This window comes from Heloderma suspectum, chromosome 2 (assembly GCF_057233095.1).
Source record: "Heloderma suspectum isolate Gila_16-S chromosome 2, 16-S_ref, whole genome shotgun sequence".
Lineage (NCBI taxonomy): Eukaryota > Metazoa > Chordata > Lepidosauria > Squamata > Helodermatidae > Heloderma > Heloderma suspectum.
The window spans coordinates 202,626,943-202,641,254 of NC_139459.1; the positions used below are offsets into that span (position 1 = coordinate 202,626,943).

Here is a 14,312-nt window from a genome sequence, read left to right on the forward strand (position 1 = left end):
TCATATGCAAATATGTCTCAAGGATCATTTCAAATACTAGCATGTCGACCAAGGATCTAAAGAGTAGACTATGCAGATGTTACATTAGGTAGACTGAATGTGCATAGGAGGGGAAATGGAATGCTGCTCACCAGTCCTATACATACTCAGCATAACTTTTGAAAGAGCAACGTATGTACAAACAGTCCATGCATACACTCTGCACAACTGAGAACCCGTGAGTATATTCTGTACGTGTGTATGTTTCAGAGAAAGGAGGATGAATGTGCATAGGGCAGGAGTGGGCAACTTGTGATCCTCCGAACGTTTTGGCTTACAACTCCCATCATCCCTCACCATCGGCTATGCTAACTAGAGCTGATGGTTTTGCCATGTGTATTCAGTCTGCTCTAATGAAACATCTGCACAATCCTATAGTGTTACAGTGTTACATATTTTGTGTCATCAGCATTGTAAAGAGCAGCCATTTCTTCAGAGGACAGCCAAGCTGCTCAACAGTTCATGAAGCCTTCACAGTAAGAAGGTTATTAGATGAAGAGCCTTTGATGCAAGAAGCTTTTTGACAAAGAACAACTGAAGCTCATGGCTGCACTGACATTACAAAGGCCAGAATCATTGCACAGATATTCAAGTTTAAAAGATATTCTCAGAACATTATTTGCCTTTAGTGTGACAGTGACATGCCCAGGTGGGCAAAGTAGGACGAAACACAAGAGCAATACTCATTTAGTCAGAACAGTTAATTAATAGCTGTTGTTTTATAATTGTAGCTTTAAAAAAGGCAACTCTTTTAAGGACATCTTTACTGTGCACTATAAGAAAGTGAACACTGGAGGCAGAAGATGAGCATATTAATAAACATTTTTTATCCACCCACTACAGCCAAGAAGCACCAAAGCATTCAATGAACTATGCAAAAATGACATGAAATGAAGATGTTAATGCTACTTCACACATTATGTATAAAGCACTCCTCAATCTGGGAGTAAAAACAACTCTGATGTTTTGCTACCAGCAACACTTCTACCCACACATAAATTGCCAGAATGCCTTGCGCCGTCCTCGGGGATCATAGGGAAGTGACTAGATGTTGCTTCACATTTTGGCAGGCTTCTCCTCTCTCCATAATTGCTTGGAAGATTAAAAAGAAGAAAAGTGGCAAATATTCATTATATGTACACATTTTGGTTGATTAGAGTGGCATTAAAGAAAATATAGAACAAAAATTTGGAGAGTGTACATCACTGTGTTAATTGGTGGGAATGGCAAAACAGCAATAATACTGTATAGATGTCAGGTTCACCCCACAGGGGTTACCAACAGCTCAAGCAAAATGTGACTTCTGAAGGCACCTAAATGCTGCAGAAGCTTTGGAACTGGTAGAACATCCTCCATCTTGTTTTCACGGATGTTTGTTGTCTACGTTTCTAAGTCCCATCAGGTGAGTCTTCTGTTCTCTGCAAACAATGAGATCAAAACATTGTAAGAACTAATCTTACAAGCTTATAACAAATATCATACAAAAATACAATATTCCTCTGAGTTTTGAACCCTCTTCCTTTAAAATCAGTAAGGGTGCAATCCTATCTAGATAGGCGGCCGCCTCTGAACTCGGAGGCGGCCGCCTATCCAAAGCAAGGCAGGAGAAGCACGGAGGGGATCGTTCCCTCTGCACTCCTCCTGCCCTGCAGTTTTGGCTAGACAGCTGCTTTTGGCTGTCTAGCCACAGGAGCACAGAGCGGGGAAGGAGGCTGCTGTACGACGCATAGTATGTGTTGTACAGGCAGCTACGCTCTCCCCGCCCCGGAATGCCCCCAGACACACCCCTTTCCATCCGCCCCACGTTCCTCTTGCGAGGCAGCGCAGAAGTGGGGGGAGGTCGGTTCCCGGAGAACAGCATATCCTATGCCTGTCTAGCGGCCATAGGATTGCTCCCTAAATGTATTTTAAAAAAACTAAACATACAATACTAATGTTTAAATGTTTGGCAACACATGCTGTTCAATCCCTACAACTTTCCTATATATGCTATAACTTCAACTCCATTTTATGGATTTCCACTTACAAAACAGGGAGCTTAGAACTGAACACATGAGTTCATTGTTCATTAGGACAATTCCAAGCATATTTTGAATGAAGCAGCAGCTACCAAAACAATGCATTACAAACCAGAGAAACCTCTCTATCTAGAAAGGTTTCGTATTATTTTAAAAACTCCCAATCAACAAAACACAATCTCCCCAAAGTTACAGGATCAAAAACCTGTATAAAAGGGGTGTAATTGCCTGGAGGCATTCACCAGTGTTGACGTCCAGCCTTGGGAGTATATTAAAGGATAACTTTTGGTATTGCACTTTGGCAGCTGTCAAGGGGATGCCAAGTCCTTTAAGAGGAAGAGGATGCTACGGGGTCCTCAGCTCTGCATTTCCTAGAACTGAGATTTCCTTTGTTAAAACTACCCATGCTTTGTTCTATGTTGAAGGATGACATTTTCAACATGCTATGATCTTTAAATGGTGGTTAACTGTGATTAAAATGACCAGATCAATGGAGGCACTGGAAAAAAATATTTAAGAGGGCAAAGCTATCTGAGGGGGAAAGCTATGTCCTGTATGCAGGAGTTATTGGGGAACACTGCACACTGCACATTACAAGAGCTATATAAATGATGAAGAAGTAACAATATCCCAGTAAAGGGCTAGCCTTTGAATGTTGAATGATTGCAGCAATTGGCTTCCTTTGTGCCTTGGTCTGAGATTCAAAGGACTGTTGTTGTTCAGTCGTTGTGTCCGACTCTTCATGACCCCATGGACAATAGCACACCAAGCCTTCCTATCCTCCGCTCTCTCCCGGAGCGTGCTCAAGTTCATATTCATTGCATCGGTGATGCTATCTAGCCATCTCCTCCTCTGCCATCCCCTTCTCCTTTCGCCTTCAATCTTTCCCAGCATCAGGGTCTTTTCCAGTGACTTTTCTCTTTGCATTAGGTGGCCAAAATATTTGAGCTTCAGTTTCAGTATCTGTCCTTCCAATGAGCAGTCAGGGTTGATTTCCTTTAGGATGGACTGATTTGACCTCCTTGCATTCCAGGGGACTCGTAAGAGTCTTCTCCAGCACCAGAGTTCCAAAGCATCAATTCTTCAGTGCTCAGCCTTCCTTATAGTCCAGCTCTCACAGCCATACATTGCTACTGGGAAAACCACAGCTTTTATTATATGGACCTTTGTCGGCAAGGTGATGTCTCTGCTTCTTACTATGCTGTCTAGGTTTGCCATAGCTTTCCTCCCAAGGAGCAAGCATCTTTTAATTTCATGGCTACAGTACAGTCACCATCTGCGGTGATCTTGGAGCCCAAGAAAGTCACTGCTTCCATTTCTTCCCCTTCTATATGCCAGGAAGTGATGAGGCCAGATGCCATGATCTTAGTTTTTTTAATGTTGAGTTTCAAACCAGCTTTTGCATTCTCCTCTTTCACCCTCAACAAGAGGCTCTTGAGATCCTCTTCACTTTCTGCCATTAGGGTGGTATCGTCTGCGTATCTGAGGTTGTTGATAATTCCCCCAGCAATCTTAATTCCGACCTGTGATTCATCCAACCTGCCGTTTCTCATGATGTACTCTGCATATAAGTTAAATAAGCAGGGCGACAATATGCAGCTTCGTCGTACTCCTTTCCCAATTTTGAACCAATCGGTTGTTCCATGTCTGGTTGTTACTGTTGCTTCTTGACCCTCGTACAGGTTTCTCAGGAGACAGGTAAGGTGGTCTGGTACTCCCATCTCTTTCAGAATTTGCCACAGTTTGTTGTGATCCACACCATCAAAGGCTTTAGCGTAGTCAATGAAGCAGAAATAGACGTTTTTCTGGAATTCTCTTGCTTTCTCCATGATCCAGTGAATGTTGGCGATTTGATCTCTAGTTCCTCTGCCTCTTCGAAACCCAGCTTGTACTTCCGGTAGTTCTCGGTTCACATACTGCTGAAGCCTAGCTTGTAGGATTTTGAGCATCACCTTGCTGGCATGTGAAATGAGCGCAATTGTACGGTACTTTGAACACTCTTTGGCATTGCCCTTCTTTGGAATTGGAATGTAAACTGACCTTTTCCAGTCTTGTGGCCACTGTTGAGTGTTCCAAATTTGCTGGCATATTGAGTGCAGCACTTTAACAGCATCATCTTTTAGGATTTTAAATAGCTCAGCTGGAATACTGTCATCTCCGCTAGCTTTGTTGTTAGTAATGCTTCCTAAGGCCCACTTGACTTCACTCTCTAGGATGTCCGGCTGAAGTTCAGTGACCGCACTGTCATAGCTATCAGGGACATTCAGATCTTTCCTGTATAGTTCTTCTGTGTATTTTTTCCACCTCTTCTTAATCTCATCTGCTTCTGTTAGGTCCCTGCCTTCTTTGTCCTTTATCATGCTCATCTTTGCACAAAACATTCCCTTGAGATCTCCGATTTTCTTGAAAAGATCTCTAGTCTTTCCCATTCTATTCTTTTCCTCGATTTCTTTGCATTGTTAATTTAAGAAAGGCTTCTTGTCTCTCCTTGCTATTCTCTGGAACTCTGCATTCAGTTGGATATATCTTCCCCTTTCTCCCTTGCTTTTCGCTTCCCTTCTTTCCTCAGCTACTTGTAAAGCCTCCTCAGACAGCCACTTTGCTTTCTTGCATTTCTTTTTCTTTGGGATAGATTGAGTTGCTGCCTCCTGAACATTATTACGGACCTCCGTCCATAGTTCCTCAGGCACTCTGTCTATCAGGTCTAATCCCTTAAATCTATTTGTCACCTCCACTGTATATTCATAAGGGATGTGATTTAGGTCATACCTGAATGGTTTAGTGGTTTTCCCTACGTTCTTCAATTTAAGCTGAATTTTTGCAACAAGAAGCTCATGATGTGAGCCACAGTCAGCTCCAGGTCTTGTTTTTACTGACTGTATGGAGCTTCTTCATCTTTGGCTGCAAAGTACATAATCAATCTGATTTCAATATTGACCATCTGGTGATGTCCACGTGTAGAGTCGTCTCTTGTGCTATTGGAAAGGAGTGTTTGCTATGATCAGCGTGTTCTCTTGGCAAAACTCTATTAGCTTTTGTCCTGCTTCACTTTGTACACCAAGGCCATGCTTGCCTGTTATCCCGGTCATTTCTTGACTTCCTACTTTGGCATTCCAATCCCCTATGATGAAGAGGACATCTTTTTTTGGTGTTAGTTCTAGAAGGTGTTGTAGGTCTTCACAGAACCGATCAACCTCAGCTTCTTTGGCCTCAGTAGTTGGTGCATAGACTTGAATTACTGTGATACTGAATGGTTTGCCTTGGATTCATACTGAGATAATTCTATCGTTTTTGAGATTGTACCCCAGTACTGCTTTTCCCACCCTTTTATTGACTATGAGTGCTACTCCATTTCTTCTAAGGGATTCTTGCCCACAGTAGTAGATATAATGGTCACCTGAATTAAATTCGCCCATGCTTGCCAATTCATATAACCATCTAGATACATGGGGACCATGGGAAAAATATCTCTATAGTGATTCCCATGTCCTGTGTGCCAGTTGTGTGCCACAATACAAATATGCAGGGATCAGCTTTCAGTATGAATTGATCAACACTGTTTTTCCTCACACAAGCTACCACCCATAGGGTTTTCAATTACTTTTCAAGACAGGCAGCGAGCACCCAATGGTCATGTGAATATTAGACTTTTTCTTGGAAGTAAGGTCAGGACTGACTGCAAATTTTCACACAAAAGACCTACCCAAGTGTACACATAGCTTCAGTTTTATGTGGTTATGCATTTGCTTGGTGTCTCACACACAGAGTGTAACATGTTCTCTGGAATTTAAAATGGATGCCTTATTAACTTGAATATCCTGTCCCATCATAAACAGTGCATTACTGGGCACTTCCTCTTAAAGGACATTCACATCCCCTTCTTAGATGTAGCTGATCTGAACACTGTCTTTTCTGCACTTCAAAATTCCTCCAGAACTCCTTGTGTGTGTTTGACCAGAATGAAAGCAGATCTCCAAAATGGATACAATTGTTCAAAATGTTGAATAGTAGATGCTACCCTCCAAGATGGCATCCTGTACATTTTTACTAATTTGCCACTGAAGATATACTATGCACCGACCCAAGATTATGAGACTACTTTTTGCATCTGTCCAAATAAAGCAAACAAGCAAGTCAAGATGACAAAGGGAAAAGGGTTGAAGAGGGGCTAGTAGATGAAGTCAAGCTGGACTGCTGAAGCAAATACAACACAATACCAAATTAGTATTTGGCGAAGTGGTTGTCTCATTGTTAAGATATTTCCTTTTAATATGTTTTCAGAAATTGGTGGTAGCTATTAAATAGCACAGAAAGATTGCCAGTTCTGATTTCAGGAAGGAAACCCCCACCCAGTTCCTCTCTGAGTAATTCAAATTTTGCCCATGATGCTTTCAAAACTAGCTTGAGGATAAGGAGGCTGGTGAGAGCATTTTCAAACAAGTTCAACATATGACAGTGAAGATGTCCAGCATCCTGAACCAATTAGAAGAGGCAGGCCCAGGGGTTCAAACACTGTGTCTATGGGATTGGGTGACATATATTAAAGTAATCCCATATACACCTGCAGTTCAGTATGTTCAGATCAGGGTTGCTTAAAGTTCTATTCTTTTTAAAATAAATTAAATTTAAACCTAAATAGGAATTGATTCCATTTTAATTTAAAGCAGTTTTATTCATTTTGAAGAAGTATGAATAATTAATATTTGACTGGTATACTGAAAACTATTTTGATAGTTCTTGTGATCTCAGTCCCTCCTAGGCCTCTTCACACACTAGAGTTTAGGCCTGTACAAGTTACAGATTTTGTGCGTACCAAATCTACCCCACAGAAGGGCAAACACACATGCCATAGGGCACTGGAGGCAACCATGGCTCCCTACAGTATGTTTTGCCTCTGAAGATGTGGTGAAAGAATTTTGTGTATCTATCCACCTCATAAGTTACAGGGTGCACTAAATTCTGCAAAGTGTGAATCAGCCTTGAACTCCTTGCTTGTGAGAAGTGCTGTTTAAATAAATGAAGGTTATGGCACTTGTTGTGGGAAAGCCCTTGCCAAAATAAATCCTTACATTTATAAAAACAGGGGATGAAGATAGCAAGGTCATGACCCATTGAGTTGCCAGATTCGAAGCCTGAGAACAGTCACTTGCCTTTAAATCTCCTAATGTGATGGACAATGAGACAGCTGCAGCGTCTCCTTGGGCCCCGTCGTCCATCCCACTCCCCAACTGGCTATAACTGATCAGAGCCCTGATGCGCCACACAGCAAGCAGGGGAGGAGAGTGGAGAGCATATGCAGGAGAAGCTGTGGCCACCCGACCCTCTGTTGCATCCAGAGAGTTAAAGGCATATGATTTTCCCAGTAGTGATGTATGGCTGTGAAAGCTGGACTATAAGGAAGGCTGAGCGCCGTAGAATTGATGCTTTCGAACTGTGGTGCTGGACAAGACTCTTACGAGTCCCCTGGACTGCAAGGAGGTCACATCAGTCCATCCTAAAGGAAATCAACCCTGACTGCTCATTGGAAGGACAGATACTGAAGCTGAAGCTCAAATATTTTGGCCACCTAATGCAAAGAGAAAACTCCCTGGAAAAGACCCTGATGCTGGGAAAGATTGAAGGCAAAAGGAGAAGGGGACGGCAGAGGATGAGATGGCTAGATAGCATCACCGATGCAATGAATATGAACTTGAGCATACTCCGGGAGAGAGCAGAGGACAGGAAGGCCTGGCGTGCTATGGTCCATGGGGTCACGAAGAGTCGGACACGACTTAACGACTGAACAACAATGACAGTTCTCTGGTTTTGAACCTGTCAACCCTGCTGGCCAAGCCAAAATTAAGCCTGCATAAGTTTCCCTGAATTCAGTGGAAGAGAGCTAAGCGTGTGCTTAAGTTTCCAATTGAAACCAAAAGTACTTTGCAGACCAGTCCTAAACATATTTACTCAGAAGTATGTCTATCTGAATTCATTTGGACTAACTTAAATTCACATATGTTTATGATTATAGCATTAAAAATGCTTACATTTGATTCAGTCATACTCTGTGGTATGTTTAAAAAGAAAAGCACTCTAGCTATCCATTTATTTTTTCAGAATCTGACCAAACACTTGGTACTAGTTTATAATGGTACTGAGTCCACCCCCTGCTGTCTCCTGCAGGTATATATATATAAGACATGGAACGCAGAGGCAGTGCCTCGACATCGTACAAAGTGCAGGATGCTGCAGGAGTGCACAGCAGAATCCCCACCACCACCTTGGAAGACGCAGGTACAACAGCAGAAAATAGCAGCAGGAACTTCTACGCTTGGGGGAGGTACTACCACCTGTGTGTCAATCTGTAATATGGGAGAGCGCCTGGAGTGTGGTTTTAGCGGGCCTGAAATGTGTTTACTGGTGGAGAAAGTTGGGGCCACTATAGATGTAGTGCACGGCAGAGGGTGTTATGGTGGTGGGAGGCGATGACATCGAGAGAGGGGACAGCGACTGAGACACCTGCATGCTCTATCCCCTTCCAATGTGCCTTCCAACCTCAGTAATTCTGGTGGCTTGCCTGCTGTCCCCTCTCACCTGAAGGTGCTGCTGATGAATGCCAGGTTGGCTACTAAAAAAGATAATATCATTTCTGAGCTTATTGCTGAAGAGCATGTCGACCTGGCTTGTATTACCAAAACCTGGTTGGATGAACAGGGAGAAGTGAGTTTCTCCCAAATGTGTCCGCCAGGATTTCTTATGCAGCATCAAGCTCGACTGGAGGGGCGGGGAGGGTGGGTAGCCTTGATCTATAGGGATTCTATCCCCCTGGTCAGATTCCCTATCCAACAGAGCCAGTGTTGAGTGTCTGTACCTGGTGTTGGGCACCTGAGACAGGATAGGGATTCTGTTGTTGTACTGCCCACCCTGCTGCCCAACAGTCTCCCTGCCTGAGCTGACTGAGGTGGTCTCGAGCATGATGTTGAGGACCCCAAAGCTTATGGTCTTGGGGGACTTTAATATTCATACCGAGGCCACTTTGTCAGGAGAGGTTCAGGATTTCATGGCCGCCATGTCAGCCATGGGCCCATCTCAAATAATATCTTGCCCAACACATGTGGCAGGACACACTTTGGACCTGGTTTTCTGTGCTGGATTGGGAGTAAATGATCTGCAGGTAGGGGAGCCAGTAGTGACTCCTTTGGCATATGGACAGATCATTATCTGATCAGTTTTGACCTTCAGGCCACCTGTAACCTCTGCAGGGGTGGGGGACCAAATTTGATGGTCCGGCCCCAGAGACTGATGAAACCAGATGGATTTTTGAGGTCTCTTGGGGATTTTCCTCCAGGCTTAGCCGGCAGTCCTACTGAGGTCCTGGTCACCGCTTGGAATGAGGTGACCCAGGCTAGTGATATGATGGCTCCCAAACGTCTTTGATCTAGTCGTAGAACCATGTCAGCTCCTTGGTATTCTGAGGAGCTGAGGGTGATGAAAGAACTGTGTCGATGATTAGAGCGCAAATGGAGGAAGACTTGGAATGAATACGATTGAACACAGGTAAGAAACCACTTGCAATCTTATTCTGTGGCAGGGATGGTGGTAAAAAAAACCCTACTTCTCTGCCACCATTGCATCTGCTCAGCGTCATCCAGCAGAGCTCTTTCGTGTGGTTAAAGGCCTCTTGTGTCAGGGTTGCCCCTGAGCACAGTGATTGGCAGAGCAGCTCAGCGTCTGAAGAGGAATCGCAAAATGTGGGGGAGGAAATTTCCCAGGCCTGGACAGAGATGGATAGGCCTACTCCTCAAGCTTCAAAGGCACAGCTGGATGGAGAGGGCCCCTCTTATTCCATCCCTGTGAGAGACAGCGAACAGGGGGGGGGGGGTTGGTAGAGCCTGAATTCTCAGGTGCTAGACGCAGACGCAGAGACAAGAGAGAAATGGCAGGGGCAGAGCTTAGGCGATCTGCCCGATTGGCCTGGCGGGAACAGCTGCACGTAGAGTCCTCACGAGATAGAGGCAGATCCCCCACCCCACCCCTTAAGTTAGGACAGCAAGCTCACCTGTTCCTCAAACAGTGGGCAACTTTTGTAGTTTTCCTTTGAACTCCCTGAAGGTATTTCCTTTCTGTACTGTGGGTCACTGACAATTAGCATCTGAATGACCCATTGAATTAAGTGGATTAAAAGCCTTGGAATTGAAGTCTCTTGTCTGTGTTTTGATTTGACTTTTGAAGTTTTACAGCAGGGGCAAAGGGAAATGTGACATCTTGGGCTTAGGCCTTAGAACACAAGAACTCGTGTTGTCAAAGGCTTGCTGTGAACAATTTGCCAGACACTTTGCAGATAAAATTGCTTGTATTCGTGCTGACTTGGATGACATTGTTTTGACAGAGTCTGATATGGACGGGTCTGGTGCACCATCTAGTCATGTTATGGATACCTTTCAGCTTGTGCAACCTGAGGATGTGGACAAACTGCTTGGAGGACTGAGGCCTACTACTTGCCCTTTAGATCCTTGCCCATCCTGGCTTGTGAAATTAGTCAGAGCTGGGCTGGATATCTGGACCTCTGAGGTGGTAAATGCCTCCTTGAGGGACGGTGAGGTCCTCGCAGCTTTGAAAGAAACTGTGGTGAGGCCCTTGCTGAAGAAACCAAATTTAGATCTGATGGTTCCAGATAATTACTGTGTCAAATTTGCCATTCTTGGGCAAGGTGCTGGAGCATGTGGTGGCCTCACAACTCCAAGCTGTTTTGGATGAAACTGATTATTTAGATCCATTCCAATCAGGTTTCAGGCTAGGTTATGGGATGGAAACAACCTTGGTAACCCTAGTTGATAACTTATGCTGGAGAATGGATGGGGGGAGTGCAACTCTCTTGGCTCTTCTGGACCTCCCAGCGGCTTTCCATACCATTGACCATGGTATCCTTCTGGATTGTTTATCTGGATTGGGCTTAGGAGGCACAGTTTTAAAGTGGTTTCAGTCCTTTCTGGAGGAGCGGTCTCAGAAGATGGTGCTGGGGGACTTTGGTTCCACCCCATGGCCATTAGTTTGTGGGGTGCCACAAGGTTCTATCTTGTCCCCCATGCTTTTTAACATCTACATGAAGCCGCTGTGGGAAGTCATCAGGAGGTTAGGGCTGAAATGTCATCAGTATGCGGATGATACTCAGCTCTACCTCTCATTTCCATCTGCACATCCCAGGGAGGCTGTGGAACTCTTGAATCAGTGTCTGGAGGCTGTTTTTGGAGTATGAGGGTGAACAAGCTGAAACTTAATCCAGACAAGACGGAGGTACTGTGGGTTGGGAAACCAGCTACTTCGGCTGGAGGTTTACAACTGGTCTTAGATGGGGTTGCACTCCCCCTGAAAGAGTACATGCGCAGTCTGGGAGCCCTCCTGGACTCTGAGCTAACTGGGGAAGGCCAGGTGGCTGCGGTGTCCAGGAGTGCTTTTTACCAGCTTAGGCTGGTACGCCAACTGCGGCCCTATCTGGAGAGGACGGTCCTTGCTTCAGTTATCCATGCATTAGTCACGTCCACGACTGTAATGCACTATATGTGGGGCTGTCTTTGAAGACGGTTCAGAAACTCTAGCTTGTGCATAATGCAGCTGCCTATTGGTGGGTGCAAGGCGATTCAGTCACATAAAGCCTATACTGAGCCAGCTGCACTGGTTATCGTTGTGTTTCTGAGCCCAATTCAAAGTGCTGGTTTTGACCTTTAAAGCTTTGAACGGTTTAGGCTGGTATGCCTAAACTGCACCAAGTTATTTGAAGGACCGCCTTCACCCATATCAGCCTGCCCACACTTTAAGATCAGAAAGAGAGGCCCTTCCCATTTGCCTACCCGTGAGAGCAGTCAGGTGGGTGATCACATGAGAGAGCTTTCTCTGCAGTGGCCCCACACCTTTGGAACAAGCTGCCATCAGAGGTCCGCCATGCTCCATCATTGCAGACTTTTAAGAAGGCCTTGAAAACCTATTATTTTACCTTGGCCTTCTCTTGATATGACTGCTATTTTTGCTGTTACTGCTGTTAACATTGTTGCTGGTTTTATTGTTGGCTTTTATTGTTGGCTTTTATTGTTATATTTTTATCACTTTTAATATTTTAACTGATTTTATGTATTTTATTGTTGTAAGGCGCCTTGGGAAGGCTGGTTTATCATAACATGGTGCACCCCCTTTTGTCATCAGGCAGTGTTTTAAAAGAAATGTGCAGATTGCATTTGCTCTAAAGAGTGTGATGATCCATTTTCTGTGTCCAGAGAAACCTAGACGTCTCCCCATCCCTGTGATTTCACTTTGATAACGGTGCCTTAATGCCCTGGGGAATAAAGACGTTTACTTAACCAGAGGTCAACAGCAGCCCTGTCCCCTTGACAAAGATTCCCAGTGGAATTTGGGAGGACCTGGTATGGGGTTACACGAGCTTTCTCATAAGATTATCATGCTATGAACACAGTTTGAGTGCTGAGGGCAATCATGGAATCTTTAACGGTGGAAGAGCCCACTGGTCCTAGTTCCTGCCTTGAGGCAGAATACCTTAGATGGGCAGTAGTCCATATTTTCCTTGAAAGCCTTCAGAAAAGGAGATTCTGCAACCTTCCTCAAAAGTTCATTCCACCACAGCTGGACTTGTACTTATGGAAATGTTCATAATGAACAACCTAAACATATCTTGGCTTGGATCCAGAGTTTGCTGGAGGAGGCCAGGGAGGCCATTTTCACAGATTCCTCCTCCCCCTGAAAAGGTGTTCTGGGGGGTTGGAACATCCTCTGCAACAGTGTGTGGGTGTGTGGGGGGGTGACACAGGGAGCTGCAGGGGAAAGGTGGAACTGGCAAAAATCATCTGCTCCCTTTCCTCCAGATGGGAGCCGGCACTGCATCTCTGTCCCTTCTGAAAATGCACCTAACCCCTCATAATTTGCTCTCATGGTTTTGTATCCTCCTCTCAGGGAATATGGTGGACATCTGTTCTTTCTACCATACTTCTAAATATTCTGAAAATTGTCACTGTTGGGCATGTTTTCACGATGTAAATGCACAAACAGGATGTACACCAGCAGTTATGGCACCATTCTCAAGTATGGGGTACATTTACTAGTCAAGTTAATATTTCTTCATATTTCTCTGTGTGTGAGGGCAACTTCCAGCCCTACCACATGTTCGTTCTCTCTCTCTCTCTCTCCCCCCCCCCAGATTACAGCCATCATAAAAACGTGACTCCAGTAGCATGCCACCTAAAAGCGTCTCCACTCCCATCTGTCTTTTTCAATAGGATATTGCTGGAACCCAGTTATTGTTATTGACTTGCATGTCCAAGTGGTAAGTCTGAGAACTCCCCTCACACACATTAAGAAAAAGGGACCTTGGGCCAACCATTTCTAATCCACTCTTAGATATACAAGATCTGAGCTGTTTAGGGGGTTATAATTAAAACAGAATGTTGAAATATACATGTGAGAGCTAGTGCAAAGGTAGAATTATTAGGATGAGTCTTTTTTGAAAAAGGGTTAGAGGTCAATGCCTAAGACAAATACGTTTTCTAAAGGAGGAAATTATGAAGAGTAGATCATTAGAATGGTTCTCCTAAGCACTAAGCCCTTTAGACAGCAAGGATCAGCCACTCCTGTTCATTTATCGATCCATCAAGCAAACACTGGTCAAAAATAAGCTGCTTTAGAGTATTGTTTCAGTGAAAAAGAGGGCAGAGGGCACTTTGCTCTTTTATATTACTGGAACAGCACTGGGAAGCAAAGAGGGAGGAAAAGGTCAGACATTCAGAGCACCGCAGAACTATTGCCAGAGAGAAGGCAAGCATTAAGAAACCATCTTCTTCCACACAATAAGACGCTGGTGTGAAGATGTGATTACTGCACACACATACAAACACACACACCAACACACACACAACTAGCCATGGTTCTGCCTCCCCCAAGACAGTTTAGGAAGCTTCTTTGGCCAAAAGCCCAGAGAAACCTGGAACAGGCCCTATACTTGCTGGCTTTCCCACAGCTGTGCAACTCCTTCCCTTTGGAAACAAGCCAAAGCCTCAATTGGAGCATCTTCTCAAATGTTGTATAATGCCTTGATTTGGGCTGGCTTCAGGGTGATCAGCCCTTCTAAGAGAGAACAACACAGTCAGACCCAAGGCAACAGAGATGCAAGTGTTAATGAACAGTGAGGAGGAAACTACCGTGCTTCCGTTAAGGCAGGTCTGTGTATTCTAATAGACTCAGTGACCTTCAGTCCTGTGCCAATCGGATGTAAAC

General features: G+C 44.5%; 1 protein-coding gene across 15 annotated transcripts in view; it reads right to left on the reverse strand.

Annotated features, from left to right (window-relative positions):
- Positions 1–738: 738 nt before the first annotated feature.
- The window catches only part of PECAM1 (platelet and endothelial cell adhesion molecule 1), a 70,555-nt gene continuing 56,981 nt past the window's right edge, over positions 739–14,312 (reverse strand). For 14 of the 15 annotated variants that reach the window (XM_084837417.1, XM_084837411.1, XM_084837409.1 and 11 more), the window contains one exon: positions 739–1,457. In XM_084837417.1, coding sequence (XP_084693543.1) covers positions 1,428–1,457 — 30 coding nt within the window. In that variant the 3' untranslated portion in view covers positions 739–1,427. The remainder of the gene's footprint in view (positions 1,458–14,312) is intronic. The other variant, XM_084837410.1, reaches the window with a different exon arrangement.